The sequence below is a fragment of the Cololabis saira genome, chromosome 15, assembly GCF_033807715.1.
Source record: "Cololabis saira isolate AMF1-May2022 chromosome 15, fColSai1.1, whole genome shotgun sequence".
Lineage (NCBI taxonomy): Eukaryota > Metazoa > Chordata > Actinopteri > Beloniformes > Belonidae > Cololabis > Cololabis saira.
Genome location: NC_084601.1, coordinates 31,205,564 through 31,214,326, shown reverse-complemented (window position 1 = coordinate 31,214,326; position 8,763 = coordinate 31,205,564). Strand labels below are relative to the sequence as shown.

Here is an 8,763-nt window from a genome sequence, read left to right as displayed (position 1 = left end):
CAGGATCTCTGCGGCAATGAAAAAGTGTGAAAAAGAATAATGATTTTAAGAAAAACATGTAAAAGCCCAGAGACGAATCAATCGAGGCGTATTTTCCTCTTCTCCGATCTTCAGAAGCCATTTATTTCCTCCCTCTCCAACTCTTATCGCACATGTAAATATCACCGATTTTTATTTTGCTTTCTTTTTACTTTTTACAGAGTTGTGTATATCTCATCTCCCTCATTCTGATAATGAAACAGTCTTAGTTTGTGAATTTTTTTTGTAAATAAGTTTTTTTTTTTTGTTTTTTCACAATCCAAAATGTAAATACAGAAAAAGAGAAAAGGATAAAAAAAAAAAAAAATCCACTCGTCATGTTTGTTGATGATCTTTCTCTCTCTTTCTCTTTCATGTCGTCCAGTGAAAACTGTGAAGTGTCTCGGTGTAAATCTGCTCTCCTTCGTTCAGTCCTCTGTGGGACCGTCTGACCGTGGAACGAGTATTGTAACGGTTCTGTTCCAAAATGTTCTTTTGTTTTTATGTTCGGGTGAATATAATCAGTTAATGCAAACGCATGAAGTGTCGTGACACCTGAACTGCACATGACTGAATGTAAAATGTCTGAAAAGTTTAAATCAGGCTAGAAGAGGCATGAATAATCCCGTCTTTTCATTTGATCATGATTACATATTTATACTTTTAACACCTGCAAATTATTTTTACACTCTGATGGACACAATAATCACTTGAACCAGATATCTGGTTTCAGCTGTTCCCTAAATTACCCTCATTGCACCTCATGCACATTTCGATCGTGGAAAACTCGAGCTGCTGCTCCTTCAGATCCATTTTTGCACCGGTTCGATTCCACCTTCTTTAACATATAAACTGTTACTCTGATGTGTTGCGTCAAAAGCTGGGGGTTTTTGCTGCCTGTAGGCGTCAGACAGGCAGGAACTGCAGGTTAAGCTCCTCGTTTACCTCTCATTTTGGAACAGAACTCTTTGTTGTGTCAGACTGCAATATATAATTACTATAATGTGCAGTATTTAGGAAAATGTCGTAGTTTCAGGCCACTGCCAAATCTAGAGTGTCCAGCGACTGAGACGGCTCAGAAGTGTTGAGTGGAACCAGAGATGATGTTACAGCATCCAGTCCTCCGCGTGGACACTTTAGTATTATGTGATGTTCAGCACTCAGATTTGCTGCAAGACGTCACGAATCGGACGTTTTTATTGAGAGAGAAGTCACAGATAGTGTGTGTGGATACACGAGTGGCAGTTTCAAGAATCTCTGAAACTTTTACTTGTTTTTAAATCCTCTGAAAACTTGCTTTCTCTTTACACGTCGTCACTTTTTTCTTTTTCTTTTTTTTCACGTCTAAAGCTGTTATCTTTGGTGTCATTCTGGCCCAGAGGACTGATGTGTTGTGGTGTTGGAGGGGGTGGAAGGGGAAGGAAAGAGAAAATAACACAAACCTGTCTGTCTCTGTTCTGTGTGGGTATGATATGGACTCATTTACTGTAATAAAGTGATGAAACTGTGTTTAGAGCATCTGTCTGAATCATTTCAAACTCAGTGAACATGGAATCAAAACAGCACAAGAGGTAAAAATATCGTCTATAACCTTTATGGAGGTTAGACGTTTAACCTCCATCAGGTGAGTGATGAAGGCGGAAGTAATCGCCGAAACATGTCAGGTATTTAAAAACCTAAATATTCTAGAATCAGCACGTTAAATTGTAAATCCATGGACAAAATGAACTTTATTAAATCGTTTAACCTCCACGTCTATAATGTGACCCAAAGCTGTCCTACTAATGTTGACACATTTCCAAAAACAAAAAATGTAGTTTTTAAGTTGTCAGTCACTTCAGACACCAAAGTTTATGCATAAAATGTTTTTATAGTGTTACTAGATTAAAGGAAATGTTAATAAACGATAAAAAAAAAATGGTGAGAATGCAAAAGCTGTGCAGAATATTGAGATATTCACCTTTGATTTAGTTTTAGTTATTAGTTTGTATAATTCCATCCAAGAAATAAAATTGTTTCACTTAAGTTTTTTCTCTGATAGGATATCAAATATTTTTAACGTAGGGTTTTTGAGGGATAAAAAAATGTTAATTTTGAATTTTTTGAAAGATTAGAGATTTAGGAGCTCGAGTCGCTGTTGAAGCTGCAGTTCCGCTCCACAAAAAAATTTGTTTTTAAGTTGATAGTCACGTCAGACACCAAAGTTTATGCATAAAATGTTTTTTATAGTGTTACTAGATTAAAGGAAATGTTGATTAAAAAAAAAAAAACACAGTGAGAATGCAAAAACAAAAGCTGTGCAGAATACTCCTCACTGGGGGGAAGGAGGGCCAAGAAAAACTGAAGAACAGAGGACTGTGGGGGGTCAGTAAGTGTGCAATAACCAGGACGGTGCAATAACTTGTGCAATATTACACAACACTTTTTCTATCCATATAATTATTTTTATACTTTATATAAACGATATAACTTTATATGGGTGTTTAGCTTCTGGGGTGTTTGATTTGTATATGACAGTGGTGAGTGAGTGAGATGGAGATGTCAATTTCCCTGAGGGAAACTCCCAAAGGGATTAATAAAGTAATCTGAAATCTCAATCTGAATATTGAAACTGACCTCTGATTAGTTTTAGTTAAGATAAGATAAGAAAGATAAGAAATCCTTTAATAGTCCCACAGAGAGGAAATTTGCAGATTACAGCAGCAAAGGGGTTAGTGCAAAAAACAAGAGGCATCAATAGAAATAGTTATCACACAGTAATAATAACACACTGTAAACAGTAAACTGGTATATACAATAATAATGAGAAAAAAATAAATAAGAAATACTAGTATATATAAAAAATAACAGATGGATATTTACAGATGTTATTTACATGATTGCACGTTGCAGAGAATGATATTGCAGATTATTTCCCTTTTATGTATATTTATTGTCAGGTTGTATGTGGTCTACTGTGAGCAGTGCTGGTTGTGTAGTCTCACAGCTGCAGGGAGGAAGGACCTTCTGTAGCTCCTTCACACACTTAGGGTGAAGGAGCCTGTCGCTGAATGAGCTCTCCAGCGCTCTGATGGTCCTTCATGGGGTGGGGGGAGTCCTCCATCATGGATGACAGCTTAGTCATCATCCTCCTCTCTCCCACCACCTGCACTGTGTCCAGAGAGCAGCCCACGACAGAGCCGGCCCTTTTAATGGTTTTGTCCAGCCTCCTTCTGTCTGCAGCTGTGATGTTGCTGCCCCAGCAGACTACTCCATAAAAAATGGCTGATGCCACCACAGTCATAGAATGTTTTCAGGAGTGTTTCCTGCACACCAAAAGCCCTCAGCCTCCTGAGCAGATAGTCTGCTCTGGCCTTTTTTGTGGAGTGCAGAAGAATTAGTAGTCCAGTCCAGTTTATTGTTTACTTATTAGTTATTATGTTTCTATAATTCCATCCAAAAATCAAACGTGTTTCACTTATTATTTTTGCTTTCCTCTGATAGGAGATCCAATGTTTTTTTTATGTAGGATTTTTGAGGGATAAAAATGTTCATTTTAACATTAAAAAAGATTGGATTGGTGTCGCTGTTGAGGCTGCAGTTCCGCCCCCGGCCGGCAGGGCGGCGCTGCTCGCCTCGTCTGGGAATTGTAATACACTTTTGAAAAAACACAACTTCCGTTTCTGATGCATTTGAAAAAAAGTCGAACGAAGGAGCGAAGACCTGGTCGCATCTCGACGGTAAATCTCCCTAAAACCAAACAATTCACACTTTTACACAGCTCAACGCTGTTTTATTGATGAATAGTATCGATATGTGTTGGAAAACCGCTTCCTTTGACTGTAACGGCGTCGTTATTGACCGGTTTAGCCGCGTTAGCTCGACTATCAGGCGGCGCCGGTTAAAGAAAAAGGCCTTTTTAGTGTAAACTAGTTTATAATTGAACGAATTGTGGAATAAAAATACACAGATTAATTAAGTCATGTTAATTCAATAATACGCTACAGTTTGTCACGTGTTTGTCACCGTTTGATTCTAAAAACGTTGGTTCTGATGTTTCCACATAAAGCGGATTATGTTAATTAATTAATTAAATGTTTCACAGCATTTCTTTATCTAATACATCGGGATTGTACCTTATCATAACTTTTATAAATTAAGAAAAGTAAATGTTTTAAGTTCTGATCAGTAAATTTCAGCAAAAGTCTGTATTCATTTATTAATAGGTTAAATTGCTTTCCACACCCCAATATTACAGATAATTTGCAGTATTACAGCGATATAAACTTAAAATCACCTTTCTTTATATTTTACTGGCTCAAAAAAAACAACAAATCAGGCTAAAATCTCTCTTAAACCCAGTTTGGCATGGTTTTTATAAGCATTAATTGTGGCCCAGAGATGTATTAATTCACTGTCCAAAATCTATCCAATACGTCTAAAACAGGTCCATATAATTACTATTATATAAAATATAATTACTATAATAACTAATGACTTACTCGTTCTGATCAGTAAATGTAAAAAGTCTGTATCCTCCTGATTACCCGGGGGAAAAAAAATAAATTTAAATTTGCCAATCTTTGTGAGGTAATCAGAATGCTGAAAACCTTTTTAGTTTATTTTTAAGATACGTTTCCACAGTGAACATCGGAAAGCCGTATGTAAGAAAATACCTGGGTTCAACATCCACATAACTGTCCATCATCCCTTTTGTTTAGTTTTGCTTTGTTGTGCTTATTTGGTTTGATACTTCAAAAAGCAATCCCCCTTCCCCTGGAACCCAAAGGAACCTTGCACTTTGCGCACATCACGTACGTTTTGCTCTTGCAGCTGGGTCTGCAACACCTTGATGCGTTTGTGTTTCGTCCACCATCTCTGGAAGATGGACGGCACCATACCGTCTCAGAAGAACTTAGACAGCTTCCTCTGCTTCTGGCTCAAACACTACATCTTGCATTTCTTCATCAGACAACTCAATATCTGAGTTTCCCTCAACAATTCGCAGTAAAATTCTCGAAGAACAAAATAAAAGAATTAACTACAAACGTCCACTACGGAGGACATGTTTTAAACCCTTCAATACTATGCTAACATACAACAAAATTAATTCAGAAACTGTTTTAATCTGTCCTTAAGAGACATATAAAAAATGCCATCAATATTTCAAACCAATATTTGCCCAATAAAAAGTATTATTCACTCACTTTTCCTCTTCCCATAAAATGTAATATAATGCCGGCACATTTTATGTGGGTGGGAGATATTCAGGTCTACAAATGTCGAAATGACGAATTTGAACTACTGGTAGACGGGAGGAATTTAAAAAGTCTGTATTCATTTATTATTAGGTTAAATTTATTTCCACACCGCAATATTACAGCAAAATAAACTTTAAATCACCTTTCTTTATATTTTACTGGCTCAAAAAAAAATGAAGCTAAAATTTCTCTTAAACCCAGTTTGGTATGGTTTTTATAAGCATTTATTGTGGTCCAGGGTTGTATTAATTCACTGTCCAAAGTCTGGCCAGTACATCTAAATCAGGTCCATATAATTACTAATTATAAAAATAAGTTGAGCTCCTTATGTCATCATGTGGAGAAATGAATTTAAGATTGGGGCTTGAAAATAAACCACAACTTGATGCGTTTTTAAAACCCGCTGCCGTGTTTTTCCTCCTGCAGGTTGAAGCTGAGGGCCATGGCTCGCGGGCAGCAGAAGATTCAGTCCCAGCAGAAGAACGCCAAGAAGGCGGCGGAGAAGAAGAAAGGTCAGGCAGCTGACCAGAAGACTGCAGCCAAGGTGGCGCTGGTCCACACCTGCCCCGTCTGCAGGGTCGGTATGAGCCGCTGCCGCCAGCTGCACAGTAGTCTGGCTTAGTTCTGATCCTGGATGGCTGCAGGAATGTTAAATAACACCTTAATCAATACGATGATACTGAAAAACAGGCAGCAGCCATTCGGTTCCGGGGTTCCTACTCTTCTGTACATCATTGTGGATGTTTTGGATGCTTGTTGCTCTTGCTGGTTGTATTACGTTAAGAGGAAATTTCTTGAGCATCTGTTGCCCTCTGGAAATAATGGTTTGGTTCAGATCAGGGGTTTTGACCTGCGTTTATTGATCTTTTTTTGTGGATATGTAAAGTTTGAATTGAAAAACAAAGTTGGGAAATGTTATTTTTTTCTTTCCATTTTGAATGTTGTTCTTTGCAATTAAATCAAGTCGCTCAGAATACGTTTACTGTAATGTCTAGTGTATAATGCAGAAAACACACTGAGGGATCTTGTACAAAAGTGCTGGGGGCTCCGTGAATATTTGTTTATATATGTGCAAACATCTTTTTCTTTCACTGTTGGTGTCGCCACCGCGAATCATCTGTCTCCATCTAACTCTGTCTTCTCCATCCTCTTCTCTCAAACCAACCAACTAACTACTTTTTAGAATTTTCTAGCTTTTTAAAACGTCCAGGAGTTATGATCGCACTGTTGGTGGCAATAATCGTAACGGGGTTTTAACTTGACCTTACTTTGTTTACTTTTATAGTCGTGTGAGCAGCAAAGTTTGTTCATCACAGTTAAATAAATCACTGAAGAAATAATTTTGAATGTTTTCTTGCTAGCAATCCTAGGCTAATTTAAAAACCTAATGCCAAAATAAAATGAGTTAAGTTATTGTGCAATTCATAATCTGATTAGTTGATTCATCATCTCAATAATCGCTGGATTTAATTGACTATAAAAATAGTCGTTAGTTGCAGGCGTTGGGAGTTTTCTCTTTTGTCCGGTGAAGGTTTCTGACAACTGTGTGTCTGGAAAACAAGCTGGAAGTCGTGATTGTGGCAACTTGCTGCTCTGAACTTTGATGTGGTTTTAGTTGTTTATTTATTTTGCATTATGTTTCCCAAAAGATTTATTGTTGGACAATATGTAGCATTGTAGACACGTATGGATCAGATCAGTATTTTTACCTCTTGAAACTTATGATTAACTGACATTACTGAGTACGTCAGCATTTATATTTCTAGACATATTTATAATAAACAGTTCCTTTCCACATCTGTTTGATAAGAGGTTTGACGTCATTGGTGTTCTCGGTAATCAGATTGTTGTGTCTTTATAAATGTAATCGTTTGCATTGAGTATTTCACTTTTTGTCAAAGGCATTTTCTCACAAATGTTCACTCAGATTTACCGGACGGTTAATAACTTGGTTAATGACCTTGTCCAGTGTTTTTTGGATTTTAAATTGTAAAGTTAACTTTTGAGTGCTGTGATTATTTTCAGACCCAGATGCCTGACCCCAAGACCTTCAAGCAGCACTTTGAGAGTAAACATCCCAAGTCCCCGATGCCTCCTGAGCTGGCAGATGTGCAGGCATGAAAGACCCCTGACTGGACTTGGACCTACATGAGGTACGATATGTCATTTTTATTTATTTATTTATTTATTTTTGGGTGATGAGGCGGTTCGGGGATCTGCGGTACGAAAGCCCACCGATGCTACTTCTTTGTCTCACATCAGTTTGTAAAACTTTGGGTTTCACCGTCGAGCCAATCCTCCGTGTTTTGTTTAATACTTTTAAGATTGGGCTAATAAATGGTGCTTTTCAATCTTAATTAGACAAAGCCTGTACCACAAGTACCGCATCATCGATAATACTAACGATGATTTGATGGCAGAGAAAATAAGTAAACATACGCCAAAGAAAATGCAGTCAAATTCATGTCTCTCGATTAATAATGAAACTAACCAAACCAATTCCCAAACTGCTGCTTTCAGATGGACAAAGACCACGGATTAGAGGCTGCTTCGCTGCACCTGAAGGACGCTGACAAACACTGGGACCCGACAGTATTCACGGACTGCGGAAGGAGACGGAGGGAGGGGGACGGATGTGTTTATATGCTGTGTACGTACATGGGTGTTTGTGCAGGAGAAAACGGTAACAATGGGGCAGACGTACACCAGCAGGTTTTTTTTTTTTAATATATATATACATATTTATTATGTACAACTACCTTGCTTTTCCAGTTGGGGTGGGAGGAAAGAAGGGGGATTTCCCAGAAAGCAGAACCAGCTCCATTATCTGCTGACACCGTACAAATGATCCTGTGATTAATGATGGGGGAAGTTTATTTAAAGGAGGGAAAGATGACTGCGCAGCGATTGAAATACTGTCGTCGTTTGTGACAGATTCCCTCACTCGCACACAGACGTGGCAGCGCTGTGTGGCTAAACCTTTGCAACTCCAAACATCTTCCACAAGCGAGATTAGAGCCGCTTTTTCATGGTCATTAAGCGTTTTTAAAATGTCAAACATCCCAGCCTTGAAACCCAGATATTTATGGCATTTGGATCCACAGCTTTGCCCCCTCTGTGCTGCTACTAACTCACAGGTGTCTCGCGTTCAGCAACACCTAACAACTGTACCTCACGTTGCACCACACAGCTACTTCACCTTTTGTATAAAACTCTTAAATGACTGCAGTTTTTTTTTCTTTTTTTCTGGGCAGAAACCCCATCTTTCCTCCTTTTTAAGTTACATGGGACATGATTTTTTTTTTTTTTTTTTTGACACAATTTAATGGCACCAAGTAAATTTAACCATTAAATGAATTATTCTTCACCAACTGACCATGGTAATAAAATTAACCAAATTTGGATTCACTGTACTTGCTTTTTTTTTTTTTTTACTATTTTCAATAAATAGAACAATGTATTTAAATGACTTGTCTTTTTGGCTTAATTTGACTGCAACAAAAGA

At 37.8% G+C, this 8,763-nt stretch overlaps 1 protein-coding gene across 1 annotated transcript; it reads left to right on the top strand.

The window, feature by feature from the left end:
• Positions 1 to 3,665: 3,665 nt before the first annotated feature.
• On the top strand, positions 3,666 to 8,566 carry zgc:91910 (Zinc finger protein 706-like). The gene is made up of 4 exons (XM_061741342.1): positions 3,666 to 3,737; positions 5,685 to 5,835; positions 7,284 to 7,411; positions 7,779 to 8,566. Exons 2-3 carry the CDS (start codon positions 5,701 to 5,703, stop codon positions 7,377 to 7,379), a joined length of 231 nt encoding a protein of 76 aa, XP_061597326.1. The 5' UTR covers positions 3,666 to 3,737; positions 5,685 to 5,700; the 3' UTR covers positions 7,380 to 7,411; positions 7,779 to 8,566.
• The last annotated feature ends 197 nt before the right edge of the window (positions 8,567 to 8,763 follow it).